This window comes from Cololabis saira, chromosome 8 (genome assembly GCF_033807715.1).
Source record: "Cololabis saira isolate AMF1-May2022 chromosome 8, fColSai1.1, whole genome shotgun sequence".
Lineage (NCBI taxonomy): Eukaryota > Metazoa > Chordata > Actinopteri > Beloniformes > Belonidae > Cololabis > Cololabis saira.
This window is the reverse complement of record NC_084594.1, coordinates 19007163-19023237: the sequence shown is the minus strand read 5'-3', so window position 1 is coordinate 19023237 and position 16075 is coordinate 19007163. Positions and strand designations below refer to the sequence as shown.

General features: G+C 40.9%; 1 protein-coding gene across 4 annotated transcripts; it reads left to right on the top strand.

Annotated features, from left to right (window-relative positions):
- The first annotated feature begins 961 nt into the window (after nt 1–961).
- LOC133448461 (dynein axonemal heavy chain 12-like) lies at nt 962–15664 on the top strand. Of its 4 annotated transcripts, XM_061727016.1 has the most exons (13): nt 962–1246; nt 2279–2429; nt 2922–2974; nt 3075–3209; nt 3282–3440; nt 4511–4756; nt 5310–5481; nt 6301–6406; nt 8770–8949; nt 9677–9805; nt 9888–10016; nt 13706–13859; nt 13956–15664. In XM_061727016.1, the coding sequence occupies exons 2-13, from the start codon at nt 2299–2301 to the stop codon at nt 14129–14131; spliced, it is 1770 nt and encodes a 589-aa protein (XP_061583000.1). In that variant the 5' UTR covers nt 962–1246; nt 2279–2298; the 3' UTR covers nt 14132–15664. The 4 variants fall into 4 exon arrangements, with proteins under 4 accessions (XP_061583000.1, XP_061582998.1, XP_061582999.1 ...); XM_061727014.1 differs by having other exon boundaries at nt 13706–15664; XM_061727015.1 differs by having other exon boundaries at nt 2274–2429; nt 13706–15664.
- The last annotated feature ends 411 nt before the right edge of the window (nt 15665–16075 follow it).

Genomic DNA, 16075 nt, shown 5'->3' with positions numbered 1-16075 from the left:
CAGAAAGTGTGGTTCATCTTTCCAGTCTTATTTTATGTAAAAAAAAAAAAAAAAAACAGGACCTTTTGTGTTTGTTCCTTTTTTGCATAGTCATGGTTCCAACTATTTCTCCAGCCACACACCCCTTTCAGGTGAAATACGTGTTTTCTTTTCATAGGTATGCGTTTCAATGGTTATTTGTGTTACATCTTGTGAAGTTTGGGTTTCTAAAAGACTCATATTAGATGTCCTTTGAATTAGTTTGGGTAGTTTATAATTGACAATTGTAGATGTTTTTCATTTATATTGTGATTCAAGTTAAATGTCATTTCAAATATTTTCCTAGATACCTAAACGACCACAACTAGTTTTTCCCCCTCAAGACCCGAGAGTGCTTCAGATCTGGAAATTAAGCCAAAAGAATACCGTAATGCATTTTAAACAGGGACTAAAACAACTGTCTTCATGACAGGATGGTGGTTTTAAGGGTTTAATTCTTTTACTTTAAGCTGAATTTTTTATAAACAGGTGTTTTTTCAGTCGGGACATCGTATAAGGTGATAAAATGTCATCTTCAGATATTTAAGTACATTTCTACAAGGGTAGCTTTTTCAGATTGTATGATGTTATGAAAGATGAACTATAAGTTTTTGTTCCTGACGACTAATAAAATTGATTAGTCAGGATTGTCCAGCAACTTAATGTCCTGTTGCAATAATGTCTAGATAATTTGTTATTCAAGAATATCCTGGTGGCTTTCTTAACACTTTCCTGCCTTCTTGGATCAAATGTTTACAACAACTTTGCAGCTTCTTTAAGGGTGAAAATCTTTCGGGAGGTTTTTGTCATGTCACTGCAGAATGGTCATTATCCAATGCAAACCTGCCACACAGATGGGGGTTGGAGGGGTCACACTGCTGCAGGTCAGGTCACAGCATAACTGTCATGAGAGGGTAAATATAGCACCAGGCGTCAGGCCTGGGGCCGCCTGCCAGAGTCCTGCAGACACGCGGCTGCAACACGAACACCCCTCATTCCCTGCACAATCAACACACAATCGTTGCATTTACTCAACATGACGTGTGTTAAAAGTGTGGGGGACATGCACGCGCCCTGTTGACGGTCAGGTCGTGCAAACGCGGCGGGGACGCGCAGAAACAACCGGCGTGCGAAGCTCCGGTTTCAGTCGTCTCTTCTGCAACCTTCAACAACAACACGTGAGACTGCAGGGACGTTTCTGCAGACCCGAGCAGCTCAAAACCACCAGGTAAAACAAAACAGGCCATTTCCAGCTGGTTTGAGGATATGAAGGTCACTTGTACACTAATTCAGTTTCAGTTCAGTTTAGAGTTTATTTACAAATAATTAAACACAAATACAGATAATCAATCGAGGTTTGTAAAATGGGACTCCCCAGAAGCTACTGTAGCTTATGAATAGGGGCCCAGTAACACAGCAGAACAACTATAAATTACACATAATACATATACATACAGTGTAATAACCTTATAACCTAAATAAGAAAAAAAAAAACCCTGACACCTCAGATTTCCTAGATACAAATATATTCTTATAAAAATAATACATCACGTATTGCTACATAAAAAAATTAATAAGATACATAATTTAATAACAATTTTTGTTTTAGTCTTTTTTTTAAAATTGAGAGAGATCCAGACTCTTTTATAGTACTACCAAGCTCATTCCAAATTTTTGGACCTTTGCAGGCTACACTGAAACTTGTACATTTCAGTCTCCTTTTCTTTCCCTTTAAAAGTTGTTTTCCCCTTGTGGCGTGTTCATGAGTGGGAACATAAATGGGGATGAGATGACAGAGTCTATCATTGAGTCTAAAAACTACATTATACATTACACAGGCATTGTGGAAAATGTTACACTCAGTAAGTTTCAGAAGCTTATATCGATAAAAAAGAGGATCAGAGGGAGCATTAAGTTTGCTCCATGATATAACGCGAATCACTTTCTTTTGTAAAAACTGTAGTTTGTCAACATAACTTGGATATGTATTACACCATAAAACATTACAATAATTTAAATGAGGCTCAAATAGAGTATTATTATAGAATTATAATTTCAGAAGAACTCAAGCCTTACAAAAGTCACATTTCACTGCATGCTGTGACTAGTTGTGCAGGTTTGAGGGAATGTGTGTAGTCTATGTTTGCACTATTCAGCTCTGAATTATTGTTTGACAGTTAAAGTTGACATTTGCATCCTACAATGCAACAACCAGGCAGAAGACACAAGTTGTTACTGGTTTTTCTTCTCTTGAGCACAGACACAAGCACGTTTGTGGACATGACGGACTTCGGCCGGTTCGGGATGGAGGATGAGGATGATGAAGATGCAGAAACCCAGTTCATGATCGAGCAGAGTCTGCTGGAGGCCAACAAGAAGAAGGAAACCCCCACAACTCCAGACAACAGGAGGTATAAGCACATATTATTCTATATTTGTCAACAAAAAAAGCACAAACCAAGTAAACTATGTTCCTTAACCTACATATAGTGGATGAAATTCATGTAAATATAATGGAATAATATCAAATATATTAAACACTATTGTCTTGAACTCCTTTAAAGATTTAACTCTGACAAATGTTATTAATGCATCTTATTTTAGTTATATGGTTAACAGTGTTAATTGATTGAAAAGTTGTTTTTTAACAGGATGGTCACCAGTTGATTGATGCAAACAATGACAATCATGATCATGTTTTATTTTGGTAATCATGGCAATTGCTCCAAATACAAAAAAGATTTAAAATCCGTGTTTGCAGAGCAGATTTAGAGGAAACGATGTGAGTGAAACGTTCACACGCTGTTGGTTTAGATGCTCCTCTTATTTCTGTGAACGGTTTCCAAACATTGCCGGTTTTTGTTCATCTCGTGGTTTGTAACTTTATTTTTCCCGCCATGCAGCTCTGATTCCAAGTCAGACGACGTCTGCAAGATCTTCACTGCTGTAAAACAAGGTGACGGCCAATGACCGGCACCTTTCTGCCGACTCATCTTTCAGCTGGTACCAGCGGGAGTTCTGATCAGTGTTGGCCATTGTTCTTCACCCCCCCCCAGGTAATGAGAAGCTCCTGGAGGATTTATGTGTGAGGCACAGAGACATGTTCCTGCAGATGGACAGCAGAGGCTGGATTCCTCTCCACGAAGCAGCATCTCAGAGTAACCAGAACATCCTGGAGCTCACATACGGAGGTTCGTATCAGCAGCAGTGCGAAGCAGCGGTGTGACGAAGAGGGTCACCGACGAGCTGTGGCTGTTTTCCAGCTTCGGGCTCAGACTCGGCGGAGTTTCGTACCCCGCAAGGGCAGACGCCGCTCTTCCTGGCAGTGGGACGAGGTCTGATAGAAAACGTCTCGTTCCTCCTGAAACAGAGCGCACAGGCGGACTCCCAGGACCAGGAGCAGGACGCACCTTTGTTCGTGGGTAGGTACAGATGCATTCATTCAAATGTCTGACGTTACATGTAGGGCATGTCTCGGGATATGACCCCAGATATGACCCCAGGGAAGTCTATCTGCACTTTTCCACTAGCACGTACTCGGCTCTCCTAATCTCAGCTCGCCTCCACTCAATTTGGCCCGGTTTCTTTTCCATAACAATTCAGCACCTGGAGCAGAAGTAGGAGTGTTGGAGTGAAGCTGCTGTGACGTATTTGATTGTGTGATCTAAACGAAGAAGACAACAACACTACACATGTAGAACCTGGAGGAGATGATATATGTGCTGCTGGGTCTGTGACTTGTGTTCAATATCAAGTTAAAAAATGAGAGTGAGAGAAGCTTCAAGCAGCAACACTTTTTAAATTTTAGTTTGTCTCGGCGCTGCTGAAAAGTCTGTTGGTAGCCGCGAGCAGCTATGAAGTGACAGAGCTCCTGGTAGATCTGGTCGTTCCTTATCACCCGTCTAGATCCATTTTTAATTCTCTCCTCAGCCACCAGGTTTATGAACATCTGCACCTCAGAGTTGGATCACCAAACAGACTTTTGCGCTGTCGTTGCCTGTTGAATAAAATGAACAAGAAGCCGCCGTCAGACTCGCTCTTTCGCTGATGTCACATCCTGACTGTCCAACCTGACCAATCGGTGGCCTGTAGTGTGATGATGTCAGATACAGCCCGACTCAGTCCCTTAGAACCTCTGCAGAGTAGTTACAGAAAAAGTATCTACTCGGCACGTTAGACCCCTAGTGGGAAAGAACCAAACCGAGTTGAGTTGAGCCGAGCCGGGCTGAGTAGGTACTAGTGGAAAAGTGCCATATGTCTCTCAGCTGGTCTGGGAGCACCTTGGGGAGAACACCAGATGAGCTGGATGAGGTGGCCGGGGGGAGGCGTGTCTGGCCTACTGCCCCTGATACCCGGTAGAAGATGGATGGATGGATCTCTCATCCCTGACGACCAGCTATCTGTCATCAAAAGTCCCAAATAATATAGTGAGTCTGTCAGTTCTGTCGTCAGTTCAGGAGGATATATCCCTCTTCTCTGTGTTCCTGGACAGCCGTGCGCTCAGACTACGCCGACATGGTGAAGCTGTTGCTCATGCGAGGCTCCAGGGTGAACCAGGAGGGCACCCACGGCCGCCGGCCCCTCCACGAGGCGTCCCGACTGGGCAATTTGGGGATGGTGGAGCTGCTCCTGGAGGCCGGGGCGCACCTGGACCCCTGCAGCCACTACGGCCTCACGCCTCTGGCCCTGGCGGCTCAGGGAGGACACACGGAGGTTGTGGAGACGCTCCTGCAGAAAGGTGTGTCACCATCTGAACCCTTACAGCACAAAAGTTTTGGATTTAAAAATAAGGGAAATTTTCCACCACGGTCCCACCAGCCCAACCAATTTCCAGTATCCCTTATATTTTAAGACTTTTAGAGATATTTAGAGAAGTCGAGTTGGCAGTTCTTGCGAGGCTAGTGACAATTCAGTTTGCTGTTTAAAAATTATTATATTATAAAATGGGAAATTTATAGGAAAATAATAATACAAGAGGACGGCGGGAAAGACATGTAAAATACGGTAGTTTCCCGGCCAAAACAGAAGACTTGACAGGTATGTATTTTCTGAATTTACCGCTATTTTTTAATAATATTACATAAACTAAGTCATTTGGGAAACAAATCTCCTCCTTTGGCACCTGCAGTTTCCCCCACTCCCGTTGCAGCTTCTCCAACCACCACCAGGGGGCGTATTTGCCAAATGTCAATCGCAGAGTATTCAGATTAAATTGCTTCATAAATTTAAAAACATTATTTCCATTTTTATGAATCTCCCAGTTAAATTAACAACCGTTGTTTATCTCGCAGGAGCGGATGTCTTTTCTCAGGCTCGGGACGAGGCATCGATCCTGTATGAAGCGTCTGCGGCAGGAAACCCGGCCGTCATCCATCTGCTGCTGGAGTACGGCGCCGATGCCAACATCCCCAACCACACCGGACACATGCCGATCCACCGCGCTGCACACCGAGGAAACCTCCAGTAAGAGCTTCAGGCCGTGACCCCCGTGTGACCCCCTGTCCATACCTCTGTCCATGTACGACCTTTGTTGACACTGAAATGCTTTGTACTTCCTATGTATGTAATTCCTATAATAGAGCCTAAATGAAAACACAAAAGTGAATTAAAGCACATTTATTTATTTTAAATATTTTCAGTTTATATACACATTGATTGTCTTCAAGTGAAACATTTACATTTTCTTTTAATTTGTCATTTTCACTCATGTGGCTCTCTGGTATTCACTGACTGACGTCAGTCCTTCCCCTGTGAGAGACACTAATGTCGCAGTTACACATCTTTCAGAACATGTAACTATAACATCCTGCTCCTCTTTAGGAAAATAAATTCTGTTTCCCATTTTTAGAGATATTTACACAAAGTCCTCGCTTTTTTGGGCAGAAATGTCTTCTCTCTCATTACATCCATCCATCTCTCTGATTTGTTTTTCCGAGTTTGTTCCCGTTGTCGCCACTAACCTGGAGAGAACTGCCACCCAGACTACAGCAGGTGGCAGTTCTCGCGAGGCCAGTGAGTCAATTCAGTTTTAAAATTATTATAAAACTGTAAATCTACGGGAAAATACTAATACGGGAGGACGGCAGGAAAGAGGTGTAAAATACGGTAGTTTCCCAGCTGAAACGGGAGACTTGACAGGTATGCCCCTGTCCCCTGATCAGTCACCAAGTGTGAACACCACAACAACTTCTAGTCATGTAGTCTGAACAGCACACCAGTCGCAAACTGTTGCAACTCGTTTCATCTGAAGTTGCCTTGAATTTTTATGTTGGTGCTTTCCAGAGTTCTGAAGTTGCTGCTTCCTGTCACCGATATCAGAGACGTGCACGACAGCGGGATCAGTCCTCTTCACTCAGCTGCAGCGGTGGGAAACACAGAGTGCATAAAGGTGTGTGTTGGTTGACCTGAAACTTCATGATTGTTGACCTCAGAAAGATTAACACCCTCCCCCATGACAGGTTACAAGCCGTTGTAACGGGCAGGGACGAGCAATTTTTAAAAGTTTGGACACCTTTCCTAGATTATGTATGCAGATCTGACAAATCTACTATTGATGGGCAGACAGTTTTCTGAATGGAAGAAGGCCCCCCCCTCGCAACCCTGAATGGGTCCCCCAAGGAAGCTAGGAAAGCTTATAGGTGGGGGTCCATAGTTCATATAAGGGTAGTGGTACAGTCAATGGTATAAGCAGTTACCATCTGTAAAGAGAACACTTAACATACATACTTAACATTACATACACATACAATCATACACATACATCCCAGCAGTCCATGAAGAAGCATTTTAAATTATATATAGGTTAGTAAAATATTATTTTTTAGTTGTCTTTTAAACTTGGAGATAGAAGGCAACACCTTGAGGCCATCATCATCAATCCTATTCCAAATCTGCGGCCCCCTGCAAACAACACTCATACTGGCGCGCACATGTCGGCGACATTTCCCTAATATGAGTGGTTTGATTCTTGTTTGGTATGTGTGCTGAGGACTGGAGATTGGCACAAGACTACTAAGTCTAGGGTTGAGCCTGTTGACAATTTGAAACATAAGACAAGCATTATGATAATCGTTTAACTCAGCCAGTCTTAGTAACTCAAAGCGGTGAAATAGAGGGTGGGTGGGGGAATTTATCTCTGACCAAGACAGGTCCCGTATGACTTTCTTTTGCAAAGATACTAGTTTTTTAAGATGGCTTGTGAAGGTGTTGCACCATATCACATTACAGTAGTTGAGATGAGGTTCAAAGAGAGTTTTGTACAAAGTAAGAAGGGCAGACAGGGGAAGGAAGTGTCTGATCTTGGAGAACAAGCCAACATACTTGGACAGTTTGTTTACAAGATGGTCAATATGACATTTAAAATTGAGAGAGTCATCAATATGGACCCCCAGGAATTTAGTGGCATATACTCTTTTTATTTCTTAAATATTATACTTATAAGATTTCTTTAGGTAATGTTTTGTCGTTTGGTGTCTAATTAGATGCGGCTGTGAATGGTTTCCTGATTGATGAACTTTTCCAAAGGTTGAGCATAATTTTAATCTCCTGTGGTAGTGGGCCAGATCAGTTTGGAGGTTTATTTTGTAGTTTTTGTTGGGCCAAAGTAGGTTGGTTCAAGGGAGAGGCCTTTACTAAGGATTTCTATGTGGCTGCTATTGACTGGTTTCCCTCAACTCATAATTACATTCCCCAGACTGAAGACAACCTAGAACTTTTTATTTATTTTACTTTTTTTTTTATCTTTATTTATTTATTTCTTATAACTATTATTATTGTTATTTTGTTAGTCATGTATCATTATGTCATTACTATTGTACTGATCATTATGACCATTTTTTTTGTATTTTCTATTTGTCTGTATAAATCTGTAACTTGCATGTGCTGCCTGATGGGTTGGGGGGGCGGAGTTTATCTTTGTATCTTGTATTATCTATGTTTAAAAACAATAAAATGTGTTTAAAAAAGAAAAAGAAAGATGGCAGGCTTCGCCTGAATGGCAGATCTTAAGCTTTTGGAAAAGAATTTGACTTAAAGTGACTTAACAGGGAACTATTATGGCATCTAATACCTATTTTAAACAGGCCTTAAATGTCTTAAAAACAAGCTTTTGATTGTTTTTGCTAAATAAATTAGAAATTCAGCCTCTGAGCCATGTCTTTATCTTCCCATTCTCTAACCTCATTATCCATGCAGGATTCTGAGTGGGCGGGGGGGCTATGATAATGAGGCTCTGTGCTGATTGGCTGCCTGAATGACGCGTAGAAAATGGCGGAAGCTCCGGCCGACGGAGTTGTTGTTGTTGTTCTGGCCAGTTAGTTGTGGGTGTGGTTTCACGCATCGGAGGCCAACCTATATAAATCGCGCCCGTCGTTACGTAACGACGGGAGCAGAATCTGAACGGCTCGTAGAAGCCACATCACACTGGACGGCTCATCCGGGCGGCTGTACAGACACTGCAGTATTTGGTTGCTTTCCTCCTTCTCTGAGTTGGCAGGCTGAGGGGAGACCACTTTATATATGTTAAAGCAAGAAAAAAGTTGTTTTTCATAATAGGTCCCCTTTAAAGGTTGCAATAACACGTAGTTGAGAGTCATGACAAGCTCATTGAGAACGGTTTGTCGAGCCGAGACCACCGCCAGAGTTAAAACATGTTTCCTTTTGTGGCCAAAACTACAGGTTTTACAAACCTTTTTTACTTCATCATGATAAACGTAACATTTCATCACGTTCCCTCCTGCCACTCTCCTTCAGACGTTGCTGGATGTGGGTTATGACCCCAACTACATGCTCCATCCTTGGATTCGCCGTAGCTATGACGACGAGAGGAAGTCGGCTCTCTTCTTTGCAGTCTCCAACAACGACCTGGCGTCAGCGAAGCTGCTGCTGGAGTCGGGAGCCATGCCCAACCAGGACCCGATCAAATGTCTGCAGGTAACGCTGTGTTGTGATCAAAACATCCACTCAAAGGGACGTATTTTTGGAGGAAACACTTATTTCTGTTCCTTAAAAGCAAATGTTTTGGTGTCCGATGTGATGGCTAGACAGGAAGAGCTCTGAGCAGAATGATCCTTCTTCCAAATTACTTTTTAGAGTTATTACAGTAAACAAAAACTCAGACTAAAGCTGAAAATAACATTGGAAAAATAATACTGTTAACTGAATTAAAAATAAAATCTAAATCTAAAATTAAACTCATATAGCATGAATGATTAACTATTAAGTTATTAATAAGTATTATAGCTTCCTATAATATCCCTCTGTTAACTGATTCCAATTGTGTGAAGTTTTCTTATTTTCAGGCATGTTTTGCCTTTTACTTTATATATTGTTTTATTCATAGTGCCCTGTAAGCGAAGCAGTAGCTATACCTTTTAATTTCTTCTTCTGTGGTTTGTTTACATTGCGACTCGGTTTGACTGGTGAGGCTGAGCTGTTGATTACCTGCTGACAGCACGATCGCATGTGTGGAGTTGCTAACAAGAAAAATAAACCTGTGGAAAAGACAACAGTTGTGTGCTGGAGCTGAGTGTGACACTTGTTTCGCCGTTCAAGCGCACCCCATGTGGTGGGATTTATTAGTCCAACAACGTTAGGCTGGTAAAAAACGTATATAAATAAAATATCTACGTGGCTGATTCAGTGTCCGTCTTCCCTTCAGGTGGCACTGCGACTGGGCAACTACGAGCTGATCAACCTTCTGCTGCGGCACGGCGCCAACGTCAACTACTACTCCAGAATCAACACCACCCATTTCCCGTCGGCGCTGCAGTATGCGCTCAAAGACGAGGTGACTGACGGCTTCTGACCAGAATCCAGAGTTCAGGTTTAACCAAATACTTTCACTCGCAGTGCTACCTTTTTTTCGTCAGGTGGTTCTCAGGATGTTGTGCAACTATGGTTACGATGTAGGGCGCTGCTTCGACTGTCCCTACGGCAACGGTTCCCACACCCCTGAAGACTATGAAGGATGGACCAACACCGTCATTAAAGACACTATGGTAAAAACACGCTTTTAACTCTGATTTTTGTCTTCAATAACTCATGAGTGTGTGAGTATTTATGTTAAATGTTGATTTTATTATGTAAAGCACTTTGCGTTACTATTGAATGAAAAGTGCTGTATAAATAAAGTTTGATTTGATTAAAAAAGCAGTGCTTCAAAATGCAAAATCAGAACATTCATAGTCATGTGTAATACGTCAAATGACCTATTACACCTCGTCATCGTTTATTTACACAAAAGTAATTTCAGGTGGAGATATGGACTGCTGCAGCAACTTTCCTCTTTTGCAGGTTTGTTGATGCGTTTGGGATCATTATTCTGCCACATAATCTAGTTTCAGCCAAACTTTTAGTTCCTGCTCATTTTAGTTACTACAAGCTGTTTTTCTATCTGTGACTTGGAGGCAAAACAAGCCCAAATCATTATCCTTCCACCACCGTGCTCGACCGTTGCTGCATCTCTCTTTGTTACTGTGGACGTCTTACGGTTTGTTCAAATGCAGCTATCAGGTCTGAGATGGAGCTATTCTACAGTTTCTCTAAGTGTTGCATGGAGGCTTTGACCTGGTTGTGAAACTGGTGGAACAACCGTTTTCAGGGGTTATTGAAGACTTTTTTGAGACTAACGGGAACGCTGGTATATCTTCCTGTCAGCGAGCAGCCGCTGCTGCCATGGGCACTGCACCTGCACTGGACCAGTCATTGAATAGCAATTATTTATCATTGATAAAGAAATCGTCTTAATTTAATTGTTATAATACTGGGGTTGGAAATTGTGACAAAAGAAAAAAAGCCAAATAAAGAAAATTAATTTGTAGTTCCACACATTTATTTTATTATTTTTTTAAATTGAAAGTACTTTATCAATTCCAGAAAGGAAATGAATTATTAAAAATGAATTCTACTTGTTTAAGAGACTCTGAGGTGAGAGTGGACATGCGGTGTGCATGTGTATCGCCCCCCCCCCCCCCCCCCCCCCCCCCCCGCAGTGTGATGTTTACGCAGCCTATTTAGCCTCTTATGTGTTAATTACATCGCTGTTAATGCGTCACTCACGTGCTGAGAGGAAGCGGTGTAGTTGCGATCCGCGACCACTAGATGGAGCCACAGACCGCAATATGCATTCAAGCCTCTCATTTCAGTACTCAGTGACTGCATTTTATGTTGATTCGCTGCATATTTTCGTGTATTAAGTTAGTCTTTCCTAATCAAAGATGTAACTGTTTATAATTTCGCTATTCAGACAATTTTGGTGTTAATATTGTTTGTATTTTGTTTCTTGTGTAGACCACACAAATTCCTCCAGCCTAATAAACTGGTAAAAGGAAAGTTCTGCCTCCCTCGTGTTTGGTCAAACACCCCTTGGTGACGTCTATCACCCCTGAACTCTCAGTCTCAGCTACACTACTCGCTTTTTATCCCTCCCACCACTTTATTCCTTTTACCTACATCCATTAAAATGATATGCAAATGAGGCGATGATGTCACTTAGCAACTTCTAGCCAGTGTTTCTTCAACAGTGTTACCAGGTAAACTTCAGCCCACCCAGCGCTGATCGATCAGAGGATGTCAATACGATTGACATCTGACTCCAGGTTTTCCTAGGTACCTGTAAAAATGTTCAAAAATGCTTTCAGAGAAATTGATTAAATGAAACATGACTTCTTCCTATAGACTGATTGACAGCAACAGCCGTTTCTCTGAGATCATTGGCGATATTGAGTGCATTGTGCATTGACTCACCTGTTCAAACTGGCTCACTCACTTTTATTTCCCCCCTCTAGGTTGCTGATGATTTCTGATTTTATTGCATTTATTTTGTTGTCCTTTTTTGCTCTTTTAATCGATGTTTGTGTGCAGGGGTGTAGCACCAAATTCTGGGCCCTGTACACTGTCAATGTCAGTGGGCCCCTATCCATGCCCGCGAGGCGCGTGAGAGAAAAAAAAGGGGGGGGGGGGGCGTATTTATACAATCTACTACAATCAACTACAATCAGATCAGATTATATTGATGAGTGGTTCTGAATTGATGCATTTGGCCTACTTGTGCTCAAATACCTAAAACATTAGGCTACATCTGGGCTACATCTGGCTGCAATAAGTTGCAGAGGCAAAAATGTTTTAAGCCATTTTTCAGCCAGATTGAGAAGAATAGTTAATTGTTTTTCTATGTTCTCACCACCCAGACCTATCTCTTTCTCTCTCTATTTATCTATCTGTGGCAAAAATCAGAATCACAATCATTTTTGATTGATAGTGAGATCACAGTTATTTAACATGATTATTCATTGGCTTTGGTAATATCATGAATTTATTGAACATTGACAATAGCTTTTAAGCACAGCACTGCACGGCAATGCTAAGGCTTTTTACCAGACAAAAATAATAAATTGCGTTATTGCTTAATTAATATATTACGAGTGTGCACTTGAACCTACATGGATATTGGTATGTTATTTACATGTTGATATATGCAGCAGCAATATTGCTAGATGGATCATTCATTAAATCTCAGCACGGAGTTTCATTTTATTTTCTGTAATGCAAAAATGTCATACATTCTGGATTCATTACAAATCAACTGAAATATTGCAAGCCTTTTATTATTAATATTGCTGATCATGGTTTACAGCTTAAGAAAACTCAAATATCCTATCTCAAAAAATTAGAATATTCTGGGAATCTTAATCTTAAACTGTACGCCATAATCAGCAATATTAAAATAATAAAAGGCTTGCAATATTTCAGTTGATTTGTAATGAATCCAGAATGTATGACATTTTTGTTTTTTTTAATTGCATTACAGAAAATAAAGGACTTTATCACAATATTCAAATTTTCTGAGACAGTCTTGTAAACTTGCTGGCGTGGTTGTGTTTGAATCACTTCTGAATATCCATCGAAAAAGCTTATGCACCCTCTTAGAACCGGGCCTGTATAAGCAGCAGCTGTCTGGAGTGGACTATGTTAACTTTAATTGGACTTTGCATGACAAGCTAACTTGGTTCACCTTTGGGAAAGAAAGCAGTCAGCAGCTCCTTCCCCTCGTTCTGCCATCTTTCTTTTTGTTTCCTCTATTTCTTTTTCTGATAGCCCGATTTATGTTTTTTGGGCAGCATGATGTCCTGCACACAGGTCTCTGATCTGGGCGCACTGTCTGACCCAGACCCATACCTGTTGCCGGTCGCTTTTGGGCGGACTAAACCATTTTGCATAGGGGGGGCCCAGAATGTCTAATATGTTGGGAGAACTGTGACATTAAGTACATTCTCTCATTTGATGTTATCAATATATTTGAAATAAATTATGACACCAATTAATTGGAGGGCCCAATTCATTCGAAATAAAAACATCACAAAAAAAAATAAAAAAAATCCGGATTTTCATGGGCCCCTCTCTCTGCTCGGGCCCTGGGTAGTCAGGTCCACTTTTCCCCCCACTACCACGCCCATGTTTGTGTGTACTGTAAAGGTGTATTATTATTGATTAGCAGCACCTGGCTGCCATTTACCCTCTTTATTCCAATGAAAGTGTGAGTTTAGCTTCAGTATTGTAGTTTTTATTAATTAAATAATACGGTCTGTTATGTCAAGTGTTTTTGTTCATCAGATGTTGTATTAATCTATTTTTAAGCTGTATTTCCATAAAACCTGAGGACTGAAAGAGAGTGTACTTTCTTTTTCAGTTCTGCGAGGTGATCACGGTCTCCTGGCTGAAACACCTGTCGGGTCACGTGATTCGCACCCTTCTGGATTATGTGGATCACGTGACCCTCTGCTCCAAACTGAAGGCAACTCTGATGGAGCAGAAAGAGTGGCCAGACATCTGCAGCTTGCAAGGTGACGTAAACAGTATCACGCCGCTCAGAAGAGAGAAAAGAAGAAAAATTCAATTCATGCATCTTTTTCCCTCTTTTCTTCTGCTCTCCTCTCCAGAGAACGCGCGCTGTCTGAAGCATCTCTGTCGTCTGCGCATCCGCCGGTGTCTCGGCCGCCTGCGTCTCAGGTCGCCCGTCTTCATGAGCTTCGTGCCGCTGCCCGAGCGGCTCAAGAACTACCTCCGGTACCGGGAGTACGACCTGTGGGACCGACCCGGCAACAGCCCGGGCTGAAGAAACCCAAACTCTTAAGCCTGAATTATGGTTCCGCGTTAAATCGACGCAGAGCCTACGGCGTAGGGTTACGGCGTACGGTGCGCGTCGCCGCGTACCCTACGCCGTAGGCTCTGCGTCGGTGTAACGCGGAACCATAAATCAGCCTTTAAACATCAGAATTCAGTTTGTTTGAAATGGTTTGACATAATAAAGCACGTTTATCATAATCATGGATAAATCCATGAATTCTATCTTAAATCATGTTTCTGCTCTATTCCACGTCCTTTTTTATTTGTTTGACTGGTTTTATATTGGTGTTTTATCTTAGGCCCGCACATGTATGTACATATCTGTTTCTACTCTTCTTTGCTTTGATTTCTGTCGTGTTTAGTTTTGCATTTACTCCTCAGCTTCATCTGTGTTTTGATTACTGCCGTTGAGCTGTGTGTCGTGTTAGTCATTGCACCCTCAAAACTGGTCAACTCACGCCCTAATGGTATTTATAAAAACTAAATGTATCCAGAAATCAGAACTAGCAGCAATAACATTATTCTTCATTATAGTTGAATTAAAAGAAGCTTTTTAGACGTCTGGCGGAGTTAAAAGGAACAGCAAGATTTAAGATCACGTTTACATTAAATAGAATGTATACAAAGCAATAATCAACTGTAAAAGTGTGGTTGGATTAAATGCTAAACTGTATTACTATAAATATTGTTCACACTGATCTCCAAGTAAAAATCCTGCAGTGAAATGTTCTTTAAGGGTGAAATAACTGTCTTAGTTAAATAAGAGCATAACACTTCAATTGTTTTAGTTCCCCGTGACATCACGTTTTAAAAGTTATAAAAGAGCATTTCTTCTTCTTTTGGATGTAACCAAGGTGTTACATACAAATATTAGAATATTTACAGATTCATGTAAACATATAAATCATTATAAAATTCTTCAAATGTTTTTTTTTTTTTTACTACCCCCTCCCTTCATTTCTTGGAAAGTGGAGCAAGGTGTGAAATCCAGTGACATTTATGTTATGCAGTTATTGTAATGTAAAGTGTTATATTTACAATGTTTTTGTGTTTTAATTGATTAATACAGACTAGCAACTTGCAAATTTAATGTAAATATTTGCTTTATTGTAGCCCATTGCATTTACGTGGGCATATTGTTCATTCATTTTTGAGCATGTAATTGTCTGCATTAACCAATTATATTGGAGTAGCTTTACATTTGTATTTTCTGTTTGTTTCTGAGATTTTCACATATTATTTTCCAGTCATCTTCTGAAATGTCCTCTTTTAAGTATGCCCTCCATATAACAAGTTTAGTCAATGAGGTTTCATTAGAGTCAGATGCAAGCCAGTTATATATTTCCACCTGCAGCTTTTGTAATATTTATCCAGTGAATATTTTGTAGTATTCACCTGTGATGGACACGTGAACGTACCAGACACCTGTGGCAAAGCACATGCCGTTTTATTTTGGACATCTCTGAATTTTACTTTAAGGATGATTTATTTGGGTTCAATAACCATTAAAACAGAGCTGGTTGACCTCTTCTTTTTATGCAACCTTATCTTGGTGTTGATCACATTTTACATCCATAAAATGCAAAGTAGTCAAGACCAAAACTTCAAGTGCCTCTTTTATTTAAAAAAGAAAAAGTAAAGTTTTACATTTGCACTCTGTGTTCCTCCAACAATAGAAACGCCATAAAAAACAGTGTCTTTATGCTCTATTCATACTTCATACTTATTCATGCGTTAATTTTCAGTAGGTTGGGTTATTGCAATGGCATCTTTACAGGACTGGATCATAAGAGGGGAATCCAGGTAGAGCAGGAACGGGAGATCAGAAAGGGAGGATGAAGAACAGAGAGAAGAGGGGCACAGATTTATTTTTAAAGGTTCAAAAGACATGACATATTAGTATTAATGGATTAATAATTAGAGGCTTTGTCAG

Excerpts from the sequence above, each read along its gene's own strand:
- LOC133448461 (XM_061727014.1), top strand. The coding sequence starts at position 2,299 with ATGACGGACTTCGGCCGGTTCGGGATGGAGGATGAGGATGATGAAGAT. Across the intron at positions 3,210-3,281 it reads CCTGGAGCTCACATACGGAG|CTTCGGGCTCAGACTCGGCG; the intron begins GTTCGTATCAGC and ends GCTGTTTTCCAG. Across the intron at positions 8,950-9,676 it reads ACCCGATCAAATGTCTGCAG|GTGGCACTGCGACTGGGCAA; the intron begins GTAACGCTGTGT and ends TCTTCCCTTCAG.